Below are 19,147 nucleotides of genomic sequence, written 5' to 3' on the forward strand. Positions count from 1 at the left end.
GCATCTCTGAGGAAGCCACGTCCTCTGGACCAGCCCCGCCTCCCACCTCCATTGCTTTAAACTTTAATAGGCTGAGGCTCAGTGGCAGCTGAGCAGGCTCCAGGGAGCTGGGGCAGGAGGTCCTGGGCAGGGGAGGTCCTGGGCAGGGGAGCTCGGGCTGAGCTCTCCCGAGAGGAGGCTGACGGGGGAGGAGCCCGTGGGGCAGTCCCAGCTCTCCAGAACTCTGGCAACCAAGGCAGGATGTGAGCAGGCAGAAGTTCCGAGAGTGGCTTCCAGCTTCAGGGGTCTTTAGGGGAGGAAGAGTAAGCTGGGGCGACCTGGGAGAGATCCTAGCTAAGACTATTGTCGGATAGGGTTGCAGATAAAGCCAAGGGTTACCAGCCCAGAATCTTACTGCCCAGAAACTCCCTCCCTAAAGGTGGAGCTCCAGCAAGGAGACATCCAAGAGGACTGAGACCTCCAGGGCTCTTCAGGGGAAAAGGCTCCGCTGGCTGGAGACTGTGCCCCGGGTGGGCCTGCATGGACATCCCCATCAGCAGCAGAGACTTCCGCTGCCTGCAGCTGGCCTGCGTGGCCCTCGGCCTGGTGGCCGGCAGCATCATCATTGGTGTCTCCGTGTCCAAAGCTGCAGCTGCCGTGGGTGGAATCTTTATTGGTGCCGCTGCTGTGGGTGAGCAGGTGCTGGGCTCGGAGAGGGAGCCGGGGCCATGGTCAGGTGAACGAGAAATGGAAGGAAGAGCTCGGTCATCAGGAATTTGGTTGGGGAGGACAGAAGCAAGAGGTGTGAGCAAGGCAGCCATGGTGGGGGGCGGGTACGGGGAGGGAGAGGGAGATTGGGGTGAGATTCCCGCAGCGCACTGCAGGGGTCAGCAGGTGTGGAGGAGGCGCTGGCGACCACTCCTCTTGGGCTACTCCAGCTCCGGCTCCCAGTCCCAAGCCCTGGGCTCTTGGGTTAGTGTTGGGACTCATAAGCCTGCTGGGGCTGAGTTGATGGGGGGCAGGTGGAAGAGAACAGAGTTCTCTGTGGGACCCTCCTTGAGCCAGGACAGGATCTAGCTCAGAGAGAAGGCTTCTTTTTCTTTTCCCAAATGTCGCAGCAGCAGATCTGTCTGTCCAGGCATCTATCCGTCTATCTGGGCCAGTCCCACTCACCTCCCCACAGTGGTGTTGGGTACCATCCCTCGCCCCACTCCGCCACCCTGGGCCACAAGCAGAAGCAGAAGCACGAGGCTGGTGGGCTCTGGGCATCTGTACCTGTGAACTCAGGCCAAGGGCCACAGACCCTTGGGAGTGGGCAGAGCAGGACCCGCTCTTCTGCTACCCCCTCCCCAGGTCTGGGTGAAAAGGAGCACACTGAGGAGCACCCCCAGTCCTGCCCTGGGGGCCCTAGGGGAGGGTGGGACATCAGAGAGTTGGGGAGTGTCAATGGGCCCATTTCCAGCCAGCTGGGAAGGAAGAAAGCCAACCTGCTCATCACCTGGGCGGTGTGGAGCCAGGAGCCTGGGCCTTCACAGCCTGTAGCCCCTTCCGCAGAAGGCACTGCTCCCCAACCCCTCCTGGGGCCGGGTATTGGGGAACCCCCCACGCACACACTCACAGCCTGCATTTATACACCCACAGTCCCAACCCTGCCACTGGGGTTCCTCCCATGCTCGCCCATAATCCACCCCCAGGCTCACAGCCCACAGCTTCATGCAGCTCAGACTAAACAGGCTCCCTCCCCATCAGGGAACCCCTCTGTGTCTCTCTTCTCAGGGCTCCTCATCTTGGCCTACCCCTTCCTGAAGGCTCGGTTCAACCTGGACCGCATCCTGCCTACGATAGGTGAGTCCTCTCCCCGGCCCCCAGCAGAGGACTGGGTGAGACGATTTGTTTGTAAGTCTGTGGCCCACTCTGCAGTGGAGCCGAGCCCACGTGTGTCGCTGGTACTGGCTGTGTGTGAGACCTTAGGACCCTTGTACAGCTCCCCTCCTCTTCTCAGCTCCCCACATATGCGCTCCCATCTCCATCAATCCTGTGGGGCTATGTATCCCTGGGTCTCCCCGGGACCTCCACTTCCTTAAAAATCTGCCACCTTGGGCTTCCCTGGTGGCGCAGTGGTTGAGAGTCCGCCTGCCGATTCAGGGGACACGGGTTCGTGCCCCAGTCCAGGAAGATTCCACATGCCGTGGAGCGGCTGGGCCCGTGAGCCATGGCCACTGAGCCTGCGCTTCCGGAGCCTGTGCTCCGCAACAGGAGAGGCCACAACAGTGAGAGGCCCATGTACCGCAAAATAATAATAATAATAAAATAAAATAAAAATCTGCCACCTTCTCCTTCCAGGGCCCATTTCTTCCACCTTCACTCCTCTCCCCAGATCAGCTCAGATCACGTGGGAGACGTAAAGGGATGTAGTGGAGCAAAGACAGCAGCAGGGATGGAGAGTAGATAACAGGAGGGCCTTCCCTTCCCAAAGCTGGACTTGATTTGAGAATGGCTTGGTAACCAGGGGGCTTGGGGTGGTCTCATCCTATAGGGAGCCTAAGAATCCACCCCCAGCCAGGGCCAGACCACGGGGAAGGAAGATCCAGCGCCAATGGTAATAAAGAAGGTAAGTTCCAGAAATCCCGGAGTCCATCTGCCATCTTCCCCCTCTGGGTGCACAGCTCTGTGGGGAAACCTTGAGGGAAGTGCAGAGGGGACTTCTCCGATCACAGGGAGGCAGCAGCGTTGGGTATTTCTTCCATGAGCTTAGTCAGAACCCTTCTTGCTCCCAGCTGAGCTCAGCTGCTCTGGTCCCCAGGGTTTCTCTGTCAGGCCCAGCATGACACCGCACTGCCCCCTTCCCTGCCCTAGGCCCCATGCCCGCTTATTTTCTCACTCTCCTCTTCCACTGTGGAATCCAGCTCTCAGAGCGGGTACCTGAAACTGGGCATCTCCCTCCTCCCTCCTCCCCACACACTGGAGGATGCCAGAGCAAGAGTTTCTCAAAGATGCCTCCATCCTGTGTCTGCTGCCAGTGGAAGTGCCTATTCCAGACACCCTGCCCAGCACTTTCCATGTGTTAATTTGTTTCATTCTCAGAACAGGCAGGTGCTATAATTAGCCCCACTTTATATATGGGCCAACTGAGGCACAGGGAGATTACGTGAGGCAGCCAGGAAGTGGTGCGGCCAGAAACCAGGCCTTCAGCCCCGAGTCCTGCCTCTAACACCCACACCATGCTGCTGTCCTCCAGAAGGGCCACTCTGACCATCCATGCCTCCCTCCCTCCCCATTCTAGCCCGCTCTGACCCCGGGTCCCTCTGGGTGGCCCTGACCCGGGACCTGTCTACTCAGCAAGGCCTGTCCTGGTCTCTCCCGCAGGAGTCCGCAGCAGCCTGTCCACCGTGAGCAGAACCCTGGAGAAGCTGAAGCCAGGGGGAAGGGGGGCTGGGGAGGGCTGAGGCAGGGGCTGACGGGCTGCCCCCTGCCCTGCCCTCTCTTCCCACCCGCTACCCCAATCTCAGAGCCTGCCCGGGTCCAAACCAGAGATGAACCAGGTCCTGGAGATGCCAGACCTGCTTTCACCAAGACCATTGGAAATGGATTCCCTGTAGTGGGGTGGGGCCTGGACCACGGTGTCTCTGGTTTCAGGCTCTTGACCTGGATTTTCTCTCTGAACTGCTGCTTGGCTTTCTTCCCTTTTTGATCTACTGTCTGGATCCTCTGGAATTTGGGGCCCAGTGATACCCCAGTCTCTTGCTCCAGCCTGGCCAGGGAAGTGAACCGCAGGCTCACAGGAACCACACCGGGTCTGGGCCTGGCCCTGGGCCTCAGGAGCTCACTGGCTGCATAGAGGGCCTGGACCAGACTCCCCTGAATATCAAAAGCTCCAGGCAGCTCCTCAGGAATGGGCCCTGAGCAGCAGTGAACCAGACAGCGGCATAGCCTAGAAAAACAAAATGGTCGCTGCCTTGACAGGAGCCCAGGTGACGCACGGGCCTGGAGGCTTCCAGGAGGAGGTGTCTCCTGAGCTGAGCCCTGTGCTGAGACTCTTGGGGTTTGACTCCACTATTTAAGGCTTTTCATGATCTGACTGCAAACAAGACCTCCAGCCTTCCTTTTCTCCCCACCCTCTCACTGCTCCTGAACCATCGAAACACGTTCCAGCTCCCAAGCCTTGGCCTGTGTTCTCCTGGATGCCCCCCACTCTGCTCCTCTCTGCCTATCAGATCCCCCATCCTTAAAGGCCTCCTTCCAAGTGTCCCCTTAACCACAATGCCCTCCTCATCCTCTTCCACCAGCCTCTGTCTCCCTCTTTCGACACCCTCCAGGCAGGTTGAAGTCTTCTTTTTCACAAAACAGTTACTAATCCTGTTAAAACCTACTGTCTATTGCCCTTTTCCAGTTACCATCACGGTGCACAGTAAGTGCTCAATAAATGTTAAATGGCTTAAATTTAGTGGAAAAACAATTCCCTAGGCTTTCCCGGGAGAGCCACTTCAAGGCTCCACATGTGTACAGGGTTTGGAGCCGGGCTGTACAGGAAACATTGCTCCTCCCTCCACGCCACTCCTCATACACCTGCGACCTCAGGGGGAAGCAGAGTTGTATGACCTCTGTGGAGACATCTTCTCCATGTGGCCTCTGTCCTCGTTGGTGAGCAAAAGACAAGCTAGGAAAAGTCTCATTCTTCAAGAATCAGTGCAGATGACACCTCTTCTTGGAAGCCTCCCCTGACTTCTCTGTGCCCCCACAGCCCCAGGGCTCCCCTCCATCACAGCCCCCAGCACTCTGAGTGGCCTCTGTTTATTTCCCCCTCACGAGAGTGGGGGCGCTGAGGGCCAGGCACATGGAAGGTACCCAGTGGATGTTGGAAAACCACACCAAAAGCAGGAGAGAGCAAGCACCCTATCGTACAGATGGGAAAGCTGAGGCCCTGCAGGAAAAGGACTCATCAAGTCCCATGGTGAGAGATTGTCCCAAACCTCGCATCCAGGCCTCTTCTCTCTCCCCACCCACGGCTCTACCCTCTGCTGCCCTCTGCACAGGCCCCAGGGACCAACTCCCTGACCACAGTGGGACAGACCTCCATGGATAGAACAAATTTCACAAATGCTGCTGGGCTGGGGAGACTTTTGTTCCTCCAGCCCGAGGGAAGTCAGTGTCCCCCTCCTTGCATTTCCCTCCCGCCTGCTCCCTCTCCCTTCTCCTTTTCCTCAACATCATCGTCATCAACAATAACTCGGGCCTGGTTTCCTTGATCAGTAAGGAAATGCTTCCTCTGGTCCGTCTTCATCCTCACCAGCAGCACCCCAAAGAGATGCCTAGAGGTGGATGGGGTGGAAGTGGGGAAGGTGGTGCCTGAGCTGTAGGGATTGTGGTCCTCCCCTTACCCACCATCAACCCTTCCCAGCCATGATCTCCCCCAGGCAGGGCTATGGTATCCCAGATGCCTGGCAGGGCCAGGCACAGAGCAGCGTTGGGCATCAGAGCGGATTAAATTAGGAAATGAACACGTGAAAAGGCAAGAGCTATGTCCTTTGGGGAAGAACTGGGTGGGGCTCCAAGGACCCTTGAAACTCTGGGAGTTCTCAAGGCCTGGGCCTGTTTCCTCTCTTTCCCCTGCCATGGGCTTCCTGAGAGCTCCCTTCCCCCAGTCCAGGTGAGTGTCCAGATACCTCCTCCCCAACTGCATCTCTACCCCTGACCCCCACCCCCTTCACCTGGTCCCAGTAGTGGCCCTGTGGAGACACGTGACTTCTCCCCATCCATGCTTTGGAAGAAGCTGAGGTTGGGCCAAGCAGGTAGGGGTGGTGCGGTGGGTAGTGTTAGGGGAAAGCGCCCTCTCCCCTCCGAGCAGGTCCGGAACCCTCCATTCAGTGGTGGTGGGGGGAGGGGGGCGGGGACAGGGACAGGTTATACGACAGCGGTCTGTTCAATAAATGAAATCAGTTCTATCCAATAGCCCTGTTCTGACCTCAACTGTGGATGTGACTAGCCAGCCTTGGGCTGGGTGCTGACACTATACCAAAGGTGGGGAGTCCAGGCGGCCCCCTGGAAGTCACATTCCCACTGGGCCAACCTGGAGGACTGACCAGGCTGGCGCTGGAGTCTAGGGATAAGACTCAGTACTGGTTCAGGAACCCCCCTCCCACCTCCAGGGCCTGGGCAAGAGACTGTGAGGCCTCGAGCCTCAGTTTCTTCATCTGCAGGTGGAAGATGAGTGGTCCCTCCCAGGCCACTGTCAGGATGAAGGTTGCCTGGCGCGTGGTTCACATCAGGGCGGATTTATGAATGGATGAGTGAATGAATGAAGAGGGGGTTGGAGATGCTCCTCCAGCTGAACTCCCCCAGGTCCTGGAAAATCAGCACCTCAGACTCCCACCCAGTCCTCGCCAACACAGTCCAGCCTGGAGGCAGGCCAAGCGCTCCCTCCCGCTCCCACCCCTGAAGAAACCCTTACAAATCCCACCAAATCTCACCAGGAGCTGTATAAGGGGCTCGTGGCCACACCTCTTTCTAGGATGCAGGATTTGTGGAGGATGATTGGAGAAGCGTTGCTGAAAACAAGCCCCATCCCCGGAAAAATCTTCCTGCTTTCACCGCTCCATCCCCCTCCCATCTGCCCCCCAAGCCCCACCCCCGCCCAGGGTTGGGAATCCGCCAGAAACTGAAGACAGAGCCAGTGAGACCTACACCCCTCGCTCTAGAGTGACCGGCAATGTGTCCATCCCGGACTCAGGAAGTCCAGACTGGAGAGTGTGTGGGCGGCTGGGAGTTCATTGCCAGGCGCTTGAAAAGCGTTAAAACCTAGAGGCGGGGAGGGGAGAAGGGCGGTGCGGAGCCGGAGCCAAAGAGAAGAGGAGACTTGGTGGGAACGCTGATCCGTGGGGGGTCAAAGGGAGCCGAGGGCCGCAAGGAAGCTGAGATGGGCGCTCCGAACGGCACAGCCCACAGCCAGGGCCCTCCCGGCACCTCCGGGTCCCCGGGAGCTGCTCCCTGGAGCCCCTCTGCCCTCACGCCCCCGCCCACCCGCTAAGCCGGGGATCTGCAAGCCGCCAGCCGGGTGAGTGAGGGGGGCCGGCCGCCGCTCCCCCCAGCACCCCCCTCCAAGTTGGCACCCCCCTGGCTGCCCTCCTCTCTAGGGATCCTTTCTCCCCTGGGGGTTCCCGGGGGCAGGACCAGCAGAGGAGTGTCCACTGGACCAGCTCAGGCAAGTGCAAGCTACAGGCGTTGGGGGAGGCTGGAGGGAGGGCAAGGGGATGAAAGGAGAAGGGAGACGATGGGGAGGGTAGCTTTAGGATTGGAGGAGATACTCTATATCCAGCCCTAAACCCCAGGGGAACTGAGTAGTGCCCAGACAAGAGGTCAAGCACCTGTAGCCTTGAGCACAGTTCTCTGAAAAGAGATGAGAACGACAGAGACGGAAACAGGAGAAGGGGACACACAGCATGGAGAGGCTGCCCTGGGCCCCTCTGCTTTACCCTGAGCCCTCCCCCGTCTTTAACTCAGTAAGGATCTGCCCTAGAATCCACCTCCAGTCCCCATCCAGCTGTCCACCGCACCCTCCCAAGACCCAAAGTGAGGAGGGAATAGGGAGAAGTGGGCACAGAGCGACTTCAAAACCAAGAGACAGATAAAGGCAGACCGCAGTGGCCCCTCTGACCTTAACCATTTGTCTAACCAATATTTCCTGGGCACCTGGGGAGACCCAGACACTCCAGTGGGGATGTGGCAGCTAACAAGGTGGATATAATCCTGGTCCTCAAGGTAGACCAGTGGGGGATACAGACCTGGACACAGCAGTTCCCCATCACCGAGGCAAAGGAAGGCTTCCTGAAGGAAGCGACGTCCCAGCTGCGCTCTGACGGTTGAGCTGGAGTTAGCCAGGTGAACGTAGAGGCAACAGGAGCAGCGTGGCCACCCGACCACACCTGGCGAGTTCGGCTCCGCTCCAGCAAAATCTAGAGGGCTGCCTGGAGGGAGCTGGGGCTGGGAGAGCCCAGGAGGGGTTTCAGCAGGGAGCGAAGGGGGAGGAGAGTGGAATGGGGTAGCAGTGAGTCTAGAGAGGAAGGGATGGGTTCTAGACCCCTGGAGGGAAGAATCTGCAGGGCTGGTGACAGACTAGATTGCAAATGTGGCGGGGAGAGCCTGAGGGAGGAGGAGGTGCAAGGATGAAGCCAGGTTTCCGGCTGGGAGTCTGGGCTTTGTGGGAGAAGATGAAGTTTAATGGGCTTGTTTCTAAGAGGAAGAGAATGTTCCCAGGAAGGAGGGTTCAGGGGTCCAAAGCTGTGGAGAGGTCAAGTTAGCTAAGGACTGAACCATCCTCACTGAATTCAGCACCGAGGAGGTGACTGGCGGCCTTGGAGCAAGCGCCTTCGGAGCGCGGTGGCACAGAAGCGCGACGGGAGTGGACTGACCTTTGAGAAGGAGGTACAGTAGGGAGCGCAGACAGTGCTCTCAGGATGCAGGCAGGTGTGGGGGAGGTGGGGGCTTTGTTTGGTTTCAAGCAGGAGAGGCTCGAGTGCCTACAGGAGGTGCAGGCATGGTGAGAAGGGCTGAGCACTGACTAGGAAGGGGGACGTTCCCCGGGATCCTTGAGGGCCTGAGTCACGCCAGAGACAGGGATGCACGAGGGCCCTGCTGCCCAGCTGGTGATTTTCTTTTCACCTACAAAGCTTAGCAGTTTGGGCACAAACGTGGAGGAGACAGAAAGCTGGACTGATGCAGGGTCGAGGCATCACTGGGCAGCTTTGGCAGAAGGACAAAGGAACAAGTTGCAAGACAAGGTAAACTGCAAGAGGGTAAGCGAAGTAAGGCAGTGGGGGTTCTCGGGTGGAAGCAGAAAGAAGCAGAGGTGAGAGGCTCACGGAGAAAATGTAGAGAGAGTTCCAGGATTGCATTAGGTCAGAGCACTGTTACAGCAAGAGGCTGCGGAGTCGTGGTGAAGAGCACAGATTTAGAAGACACACAGCCTAGGTCAGAATCCCAGCTCTGCCACATATTATCACCATGTCTGTGACCCTGGGCAGGTGATTCAACCTCTCTGAGCCTCTTTGTCCCCATCCCAAACTGGAGATGGCAATAGCATCTATCTATATGGTTGTCATAGGGCTTAAGTGAGTTAATAATATAAAGGGCTTAAAACAGTGTTTGGCACATAGTAGGTGCTGTGCAGGTGTTTCTATAGTGGTCGCCATGGGGTTTAGTCAAGAGTAGGATGGCTGGGTTTCTCAGAGGTGGAAGGATTCAGGGTGATGACAGGGGTGGTGAGGTCCTTGGGGTGACGAGGGGGAGCATATTTGGGGTGGAACGGAGGAACTGGGCGTTGGAAATGAGGAGCCAAGGAACTAAGAGGGTGCAGGGTGGGGCGGTCATGCAAAGGATGCTGAAGTCCCTCAGGGCACTTGGGCTGGAGGAGAAAGAGCGCCTCCCAAAGCCTTGGAAGGAGGTGGGCAGGAAGGGCAGTTCCACTGCTGCCAATCTGCAGTCCACCTCCACGCTCCCAGGCAGAGAAGTCTCCAGAGGTCCCTCTGCTGGGCAACAGCTTCTTTCTACCACATAGGCAGGCAACTGAGAGGGTCTTTGTGTCTGGCTATGTGTTTGCAACTCTCAGTGTGTAATGCATCTGTGTGTGTGTTTCTGGATATGTCTGGCCACTGAGTGTACACGTGTGATGTGTGTGTGTGCACATGCACTCAGGGATGAGGATCGTGGGGCCCAGGTGTCAGACGCAGCAGCTGGGAAGCCACACCTCCAGATTTCACTCTCTTCATTCTCTTGTTTCCAGCCTGGAGAATCTGGGTGAGCCTCGTGTGAGAGTGTGTGTGTGTGTGTGTGTGTGTGCGTGTGTGTGCGTGCATGCGCTCTCTCGCATGTCTATTGCCTGGGCAGAAGTAGGGGAGCCGTGGGATTGGCTAGGGTGGGGGTGGTGGCAGCTTTGGGGGCTCCCAGGAGGCAGAATTCAGTTGGCAGAAGCTGAGAGCTTCCAGGGTAGTGAACAAGCTGGCACTGAGTAATGGTGATGTAGGAGGTTCCCTGAGGATGGGGGTGGAATGGAGGGTGGTGGATGGGGAGGCCAGGGGAGAGGGCTGGCCCAGAATTTCTGGGACTGAAGGGGAACAGAGGGGCCAAAGCTAAGGAAAACAGAGGGGTTCACAGTGAGGGGAAAGAGCTCAGACTGAGCAAATGAGGGACTCAATCTCACATGGAAGACAGGGGGCTGGGACCAGTGCCTGATGCTTGGACCGAAGCCCCAGCCCCCTTGCCCAGAGGCTCCTGGGTCCTTGCAGCAGGAACCTGGGACCAGAAGGCCTGGAAACTGCCCCTGGTCAAGTAACTGCTCTAGAACAACACAGACATCCAAGATTCAGAGACTGGGTGGGTCAGGCTGACCTGAGGGGCTTCAGATGGAGACCCCCCTCTCTAGGAGCTCTGCATCACCTATGGAGGACCATCCTCCCTGGGCCCCAAGCTTGTTGATGATTGGCTGGATAGTAATAATCAATTAATAATTTTTAAAATAAATATCTCTATACCTTCCGTAAGCAGAAATTCTGGTGTCGCAGAAACAACATGGCTTTTCAATCTGACAGAACTGGGTTCAAATCCCAGCTTTACCTATCACAACTGAGTAAACCAGGGAATGTTCTTCACCTCTCCCAGCCTCAGGTTCTCACTGTGAACTGGGTTCAGGATGGCAACAGCCCACGGGGTCATAGTAAAGATTAAATGTGTGAGTGCAGGGAAAGTGCTTAGCACAGAGTTGCTGTTCAACGTGAGTGCCCATCTCCCCAAAATCAGAGCTACCCCCCACCCCACCCCCACCCTGAACAGCAGAGCATCAGGTTACTTCTGCAGGCCAGGGTGAAGGGAATGATTTAATCCCAGCCCAAAGCAAAGAACAGCCATATTACAGGTAAGTGCACAGTTTTTTGAGATCTTTTGCTATATTGGCAGTAATTTCTGATTGGTTTCCATGTCCACCTTCACAAACCACCAGCAGCAGGAGGACAGATTCAGAGACAATAATCTGGTTAAACCTTTCCCTTTACATTCAGCAGCTGAGGCCCAGAGAGGGGCCCTGGCCCTCCCAAGTTGCCCAACCAGACCAGAGTCAAGAACCCTGGTTATCTGAGGCCCAGCCCCTTAGTGTCTGCCTCTGCCTCTAACTGCTTATGGCCTGGACTCCCAAATAGAGTCCACAAGGCCTCCCAGGCCAAGGCAGGGCAGGGGGGACTCTGGCTGCCTGACCAGGGTCATGCGCAGCTGAATGGCAATGGTCAGAGCCCTGGCTTTTTGGGAAAAGGCCAGGTTCTGGTCTGGCTTGGCCACAGACTCCCTCCATGAACTTCCTCACTCCTAGCCTCAGTGTCCCCCCTCTGCAGATGAAGGAATTGAACGAGATGATCTTTACAGGTTCAGCAGCTTGGGGTGCTCACTAAAGAGAAGGTTCCAATTCTAAAACTCAAGATTCAGAGCAATGACCTTCCCTCCTGCTCAGGCAATGGAGTTGAAGACTGGCCTTGGGATGAGGTAGAAAGGGTTTGAAGGGATATTTGAAGGGATAGCAATAGCACCAACTCAGAGGGTCCTGCTTCTGAAATTAAATACTCCATCCTAGAAGTGACGAATGTCATAATCCATTGGCCAGAACTAGTCACACAGCCCCACCTAATCACAAATTGGCCAGAAAGTGCAATCATAACATGTGTTCAGAAGGCGGGAGTACCAGAAAGATCTAGTGAATAGCACCAATGACACCCAGAGCACTCGCTACAAAACAGTATCCACCAGCCCCAGCTGGAGGGCCACAGTCCACCAGATGGAAATGGTGCTGCAGACTGAATTAATTGCAATAGCTGAACGACCTCAACACCTCACCCCTGCGTGCTCCAGGTCCCAATCAACCAGGATGGAGGCAACTTCAGGAATCAGCCCTTAGCCTGTTCTCTGCCTGGGGTGGAGACTCTGGGAGCAGTCTGTCTTCCAGAGTCAGTTCTGCCTCCCAGGAGCAGGTAAGAATCATTTGTTGGCAGTTAGCCCCTGGAAGCTCAGCCCTTGGGCAGGTATTTGCTTTAGTTGAACTGAGTGTGGTAAGCCAAGGAAGGAGCAAAGTGAGTTTACCTTCCTTAAGAGACACACAGAACACACCCTGTCCTCCTCTGCTGTTGATATTTGAGCAGCATAAGTACTGATTACAGGAGCTTATCCACAGAAGCCTCTGCCCTGTGCTTCTGTCATTCAACAAGCACTTAGCAAACCTAGCGCTATACTGGGTTGAGAACTCAGGCTTTGGTGTCAAGACACCAGTTTTCAGATCCTGGCACCACCACTGCCACTCAGTGGTCTTGGGAAACTTGAATCTTTCTGTGCCTCAATATCCTCATATACAAAATGGGGATATGACAATAATACTTAATCTCATGCTGTGAAAATTAAATTAGATGTTATTGCAAAGTGCTCAACATAACACAACTAACTTGGTTAGCAATCTGAAAGTGCTAATTTCAGATTCTCATCTAGACTTGTTTACGGCTAAGAAAGACTAGCTTGTATCAGACCAACTCACTCACTGAGGGTAACTAAAAAGGCTGGATGAAACATTTAAGAAATCTGTTTAAAGGCATGGGAGAGCTACCAAGGCAGTAAGGACCTGAGGGGCCAAGACCTTGGAGAGAAGAGAAATAATATTTTATTTCACTCTTTCCCTTAAGGCATTTTCCAGTTTGTAGGGGGCAGTGGCCATGGATTTGGGAAGTCAAAATTGGAATTTAGGGCTTAAAAAGTGGAAAGGCCCTGTTAAACACCTCCAGCTTTTAGTTGGGGGCCCCAAAAGGCTATCCTCTTTGAGTACTGGTTAACCAGATATAGACCAGACTCAGGAAGACTGAAACACAGCTCCCAGTCAGTGCAGTCACAGATTGGGCCTGTCCCTTCTTCAGCTGCATGTCAGAAGCAAAAGTAAATCTTCTCTAAAGGAAGATAACATCATCCAGGACCTCAAGCTATCTCTACAATGTTGGGCGTTTAATAAAAAAGTGATCTGGCATTACAGGAGATAAGACTTAATGACCCCAAACCAAAAGCAATAAAACAGACAATAAAAACAAGAGATCCAGATGTTGGAGTTTTCAGACATGGACTTCAAAGAGTTTAATATGTTCAAGAAAATACATAAGAGGGAGTTTTTCAGAAGAAAACTGAAATCTACGAAAAAGAATCAAGTGGCAATACTAGAACTGAAAAGTTATAACAACTGAAATTAAGAACTGAATAGATGGATGTTACAGCAGAGAAGACACAGGTTAAGAGAGGATTAGTGAACTGGATGACAGATCGGTAGAAAAATAGCCAGAGAGAACCGGGGCGGGGGGGGGGGGGAGGGCTAGAAAATACAGAATAGAGTATAAGAGATGTGTGGGACAATGTCAAATGGTTGAACATGTATGCAATTAGGTTGCCAGAAGGAGAGAAGAGAGAGAATAGAGGGAAAGATAATGGCTGAAAATTTTCCAAAAGAGGCAAAAATCAAGCCACAGATTGTAGAAGCATCAGGAAGCCCACAAAGGATAAATACAAAGAAAATCTCACCTTGGCACATCATAGTAAAACTGCCAAAACCCAAAGATAAAGAGTCTTCTCTATAAGGGAAAAGAAAGGAGAGCCTTGGATCCTCCAGCCACCTAGGCCTCCCCCCGCCACCCCCCCGACCCTTGTCCAGTGTCAGCTTTCAGGAGTCTGCTGTGAGATAAGGTGAAAGGCCAGACACTATCCCCTCCATCAGGGGCTCCCTCCATCAGCCTCAGACAGAGCCTTCCCCATAGGAAGGACAATGTCAGATAATGATGAGGTACAGAAGGGGTGAAATTTGGGAATCTCACAGCACCTCCTGAGGGCAGCAGGAAGAAAGTGTTGGGATTTATCTCCACATCAACACCAAGGGGATCAAACCCTTCTCTTTAAAATGAAGCACGATTGCATACGTTGTGAGCTAGACCATGTGTTCTCTGATTCTGGTCTTCCTTTTAGTCCAGCCACTAGACCCAGATCAACTTCCCTCTCTGAGCCTCCATTTCCTCAGTTGTAAGATGTGGCTGTTAGTAAGTATCAAGCAGGTGTATCGTTCAGTGATGTCATGCGTGTGAAGCTGCTTTAAAAATTGTACCCCTTCAGCGGTTGCTATTGCTGCCTGGCAGAACCAACAGCTGCAGATCAAAGATGGTTCGCAGGGCTTCCCTGGTGGCGCAGTGGTTGAGAGGCCGCCTGCCGACGCAGGGGACACGGGTTCGTGCCCCGGTCTGGGAAGATCCCACGTGCCGTGGAGTGGCTGGGCCCGTGAGCCATGGCCGCTGAGCCTGCGCGTCTGGAGCCTGTGCTCCTTAACGGGAGAGGCCACAACAGTGAGAGGCCCGCGTACCGCAAAAAAACAACAACAACAAAAAAAGATGGTTCATGCAAATATGGCGCTTCCTGAGGAATCTGTGGTCGGTAGATGCCCTCAAGGGTCAACACATGCTTTCTTCACCAGGATTTGGGGATTTCTGAATTCCTGCCAGCTTACTGTGTCAGCCAGGAGCTTCTCGCTGGAGTTGCAGGACAGCTGTCACCTCCCCTGGTGCCACCTCCCACTGTGATGCCAGGGGAGGAAGCCCTGGAGTCATCACATTGGGCAGGCCCGGAGGTGGCCTCCAGACCCTCTGACCTGCTTGGGCCAAGCTGATTCCTACCTGTGTCCAGAGTGACAACCTGAGCTGCCCCTCCCCAGCACTAGTCCTCGTTTTCACACACCCCATCATCAAATTCTCTCCAACTCCTCTGTGTACAGGCTTTGGACTCGGGAAGGATAATTCAGGGCCCGTCCCTGAGGCACTTCCATCTGAGGGACAGACTAACTGTTCTGTTTCCAAACTTGACATGACTGACCCCCCCCAGATCTGAGACCTTAGAGCCCCTTCTTTATCAGCCACCACTACGACATGAGTAACATGGAAATCTCACTATGTCCTGCACTGTTCTAAGCACTTGATTTAGCCTACAGCATTTAGTTATCACCACACCCTATCAGGTAGGTTCTCTTAGTAGCCCCACATTACACGTGTTAACACTGAAGCATAGAGAGTTAGGCCACTGGTCCAGGTCATGCTCCGTTGCTCATCCAGCATGCTCCGTGCCAACCAGTAGTCCCATCTAATTACTCCCCTCCCACCCCAACTCAGAGCCCTTTTCCGACACTTTTTCACAATTCTAACACAGCTCCATGGCTATGATCTCATCCTTCGAGGGCCTTAATACCTGTGATTTCATGTTATAGAGCAGAATTCTCAAATAGAAGTCTTAAACTCCCCAGACTCTGATGACATTACCCTTGCTTCTGTACGCATTCCCAGAATTATAGAATCCAGTGATAGATCCCACAACCAGATACAATGAGAAAATCCTAGAAAGGGATCCTAGTACCCTGTGATTGGGCTTTTGAGTCCAGGTTCAACACTAGACTCCTGGGGGATGCGATGGGGATAGGAGTGGAATCTAATAGAATGCCCAGTCTGGGAAGGACCCGGGGCCTTGGGTCTGCTCCAGCCCAACCCATGTAGGGACTGTCTCTTCTCACTGACCATCTAAAACTTCAAGAGCTCCTCACTCTTATGTGGTCATTCACTCCAGGGCCTCATCTAATATTCGGGAAAGTTAATGTCATTGCTATGCCTATCAGAACCTGGGGTGGTGGCCCCCAGGCCAGGCAGCAGGTCATGAGGTCCCGGTCCCGGATACTGGGTAAATCGCTAGATCTCTCAGCACTTCAGTTTCCTCTTCTGGACGAGCTGGGGCTAGACCAGATGATTTCTAGGGCCTCTAACACTCAAGGGAGGAAGCTAAGTCCCAAGAGCTGCCACCTGGCCTCTGATTAGAACTACTGATCATGATTATCACGGTGCCGAGGACTTTCCACCTATTTACTCACTTAATTAGCCCAAGAAGGCTTTCTGGAGGAGAGGAGGTGGAGGACTGGTGTCTGTCTGGAGGACATAAGGAAGTGGGGAGGGAGGGAAGATGGCAAGATTAGCCACGAGGAACTCCAGGGACCTGGTGGGATAAGGGAGTCCTCCCATGGGGGGTGAGCTGTTGCTTCCCAAAGGCAGAGGCAGAGACAGGGGCTGGCCAAGATGGCATGGCCTCTGCACTCCCAGGCACTGAACATAGCCATAGAACGGAGAGGGGGGTTGGAAGCCCAGATGCCCAGCTGACCTCTCCCTTGATCTGTGCCCACAGGACTACTGTGAGCTGAGCCCCTGACATGTGGGCTGGCCGGGGCCGGCGGCAGGAGGGAGCTGGATGAGTGCCCGGAGTCCCCAGGCCGATGCCGCCCCCGGAGAAGAGCCAGGGCCCCCCGGCCCGGGCGCCCGCGGGCCGCGCTCAAGGCCGGCTGCCCGGCCCGCCGTCCCCGGCGCTGTTCTGCGCCTGCGGCCTGTGCGTGCTGCTGGCGGGCGTGAACGTGACGCTGGTGGGCGCCTTCGCTTCCTTCGTCCCGGGGCACAACGCGCCGCTCATCTTGGGGCCGGCGCTGCTCGTGCTGGCGCTCGGCTTCTTCGCGGCCTGCTGCGTGTGTAGCCGCCGCCGCGGGCCCGCGCCCCGTTCGCGCTCGACGGCGGCCGCGGGTCCCTGCCAGGGCGGGGGCGGCGGGCGGGTGGCGCTGGAGATGGAGAGCAGCGAGCGCACGGCGCAGGACACCACGGCCGTGCAGCTCAGCCCCGCCGCCTCGGCCGCGTCGTCCGGCCGCTCAAGCCCCAGCCCCGGCCCCTTCACCCTGGATGCCCCCGCGCCCGCAGCCCTCTATGCGCCGCGCGCCGATGGGGTCCGGCTCGACCTGCCCCGGGAGGGCGTCGCCCCCTAGCCTCCCGGGTCCCCGGCCCTGACTCCCCTGTCCCGGTTCCCTCCCATCAGTGCCATTAGGAAAAAAGAAAGGGAGGAGGAGAGACAAGAAAAAGAAAACTTTCATACGGGTCCGGTGCTGGGCACAGGTGGCCTCCTCTGTCCCATCTCTGGAACTTCCGGGGGAGGGAGGGGGGAGTGTGAGGATGGTGTCCAGGCACGGCCCTCAAAGGGTGGGGTCTGCTGGGCCCTAGTTTACCTCACTCCCCAGACGTCCGGAAACTGGGCTGCTGGTCCTTCCCTCCCTGGGCACTGTGAGCAGAGCCACTCTGAGGGGCTCTCAGCAAGGCCCGCGCCCCCAAGGGGTGGGAGGAAGAGGGGGAGAAAGGATGGGTTCAGCCTGGGCTGTCTCCTGTCCCCGCCTGCTGAGAAAGGCTGCCCGACCCCCTTCTGTCCCTCCCCGCCCTCCTTGTCTCTACCCCAACATGACCTTTTGGGATTAATGGGGGCAGGATCTGATTTGAGCCAGATCATCCCTAAGGTAGAGCTGTGTTGAGCACACTCCACCCCTTCTGCCCGACTAGAGCAGGGGGAGCTGAGCTGGGGGCCGACAGGGAGGAGTGGTGAGGGGGCTCCTCCCACCCTGAAGGTCTCGGTGTGAACCGCACTGTGTATTCCCGCTGTACCTCCCTCGCTCCTTAATAAATCACCTTTGGAGTCGTCCTCTGCCCTTGTGCAGTGCAGGAGGGAGGAGCTGACTGCGGGGCCTCTGACCCAGCACCCTGGAGTCTTCGGTCCCCCCACCCTGCGGCGGAGTGCTTCATCATCCCAGCACCTGCCCACCTTGGAGACCTGGAAGGGAGCCCCAGGGAGAGGAGTGTGTGACTGTGAACAAAAGACTGAGACTGTGGGTGCCTGTGAACATCTGTGGAAACAGGGTGTCGGATAGGGGGCTGGATGAGTATATGAGTGTGACTGTGGGTGAGACAGCCCGGCTACATTATGAGATGGGGAGTGTGGGAGTATTTTGGGTGACACTGTCTGACATCACACCTGTGTGGGAGCGTGTGTGTGTGTGTGTGTGTGTGTGTGTGTGTGTGTGTGTGTTGGTGGTTGAGGGCTCAGTCACCCAGCAGGGATGGTGAGGCAAGAAGGGCTCCCCAGGTCTTGCAAAGCCTACACCTTTCTCCTGGCCTGGCTGCGCTTGCAGTCTGGGCTCAGCCTGTCCTCTGTCCAGGTGGGTGAGAGAAATGCAGGTAGAGAATCCAGGTAGAGAAATGCAGGCTGCCCTGCAAGGAGAAACAAGGGGGCTGGGGGCTGGAGGAAAGACACTGCAACCCTGGGCCAGCCCCTCGTCTCACTTCAGGGACCCAGGCAAGCAGTGCCCAGGGATGGTGGCACGCGCTGGCCCACCGCCCCTGGCTGGCCATGACTCCCTGTCCAGCTGCCCTTGGCTTCATCAGCCTCCCTTTCTCTTTCCAGGCTGGGTTCTGCTGCTCTTCTGCCCTGGCACAGGCACTTTCCACAGCCCTGGGGCTCTTCCTCCCTTCCTCTGACCCTCTCTCTGCCTCTTCCTCTCCTGCTGTCTCCCTCCCACTGACCTGAAGAAGAGTGACTCCCTCTCAGTGGGCGCTGAGCAGGTCATCTCTATTAATTAGCACGGGTCGATGGTCCTAACCTTTGAAGCATCTAGCGCCTGGAGCTGATGACCTCTTCTCAGAGCACTTCCCCACCCCCACCTGCATTCGTGTGTGTGTGTGTGTGTGTGTGTGTGTGTGTGTGTGTAAGGAAGGCCACCTCCCCAGGCTCCAGGCCTGTCTCTTCTGGTCCACTGGCAGCCTCGGACGCCACCTGCTGCCTTGGAAGAGTAGGAGGTGAGAGGGGCCGCTGCTGATGCCGCCTTGGGGTGTGGACCACCCTTCTCCCACCACCTTCTTAAGAAGAGGCACCCCAGATTCTAGCCCGGGAATGCCAGGCCCAGCCCAAACCCGTCCCCCTCCTGCTGGCAGAGGCCTGGAGCTGCACCATCAGGGTTTCTTCCTCTTCTACAGGAAGACTTCCAGATCCTGTCTTGGAGCCTGGCTGCTGGGGAGGAGAGTGAGCATGTGATAGGGTTCAAGGTAGTGGGCCACAGATCGATGGTGTGAGTGAATAGAATGGGATCAAGGTGGCAGCAGAGGGCGGGTTGTGGGGCATGGCTCCTTGGAGTCTCCCTTGCATTGTCACCGCCAGCTGAAGGTCATCTTTTGTCCCATCTGTGCCTCCTCTCCCTCCCCAGGCACACCAGGAGATATGCTCTATACCCCAGGAC

At 56.0% G+C, this 19,147-nt stretch overlaps 2 protein-coding genes across 3 annotated transcripts; both read left to right on the forward strand.

Moving 5' to 3' along the window:
• The first annotated feature begins 480 nt into the window (after positions 1-480).
• KNCN (kinocilin) lies at positions 481-4,743 on the forward strand. Of its 2 annotated transcripts, XM_033853433.2 has the most exons (4): positions 481-670; positions 1,756-1,824; positions 2,516-2,590; positions 3,346-4,743. In XM_033853433.2, exons 1-4 carry the CDS (start codon positions 520-522, stop codon positions 3,423-3,425), a joined length of 375 nt encoding a protein of 124 aa, XP_033709324.1. In that variant the 5' UTR covers positions 481-519; the 3' UTR covers positions 3,426-4,743. The 2 variants fall into 2 exon arrangements, with proteins under 2 accessions (XP_033709324.1, XP_033709383.1); XM_033853492.2 differs by lacking the exon at positions 1,756-1,824.
• An 11,581-nt stretch (positions 4,744-16,324) lies between these two features.
• On the forward strand, positions 16,325-16,858 carry TMEM275 (transmembrane protein 275). The gene has a single exon (XM_033853535.1). The coding sequence runs from the start codon at positions 16,325-16,327 to the stop codon at positions 16,856-16,858; it is 534 nt and encodes a 177-aa protein (XP_033709426.1).
• Positions 16,859-19,147: the final 2,289 nt, after the last annotated feature.

The sequence above is a fragment of the Tursiops truncatus genome, chromosome 1 (genome assembly GCF_011762595.2).
Source record: "Tursiops truncatus isolate mTurTru1 chromosome 1, mTurTru1.mat.Y, whole genome shotgun sequence".
Taxonomy (NCBI): domain Eukaryota; kingdom Metazoa; phylum Chordata; class Mammalia; order Artiodactyla; family Delphinidae; genus Tursiops; species Tursiops truncatus.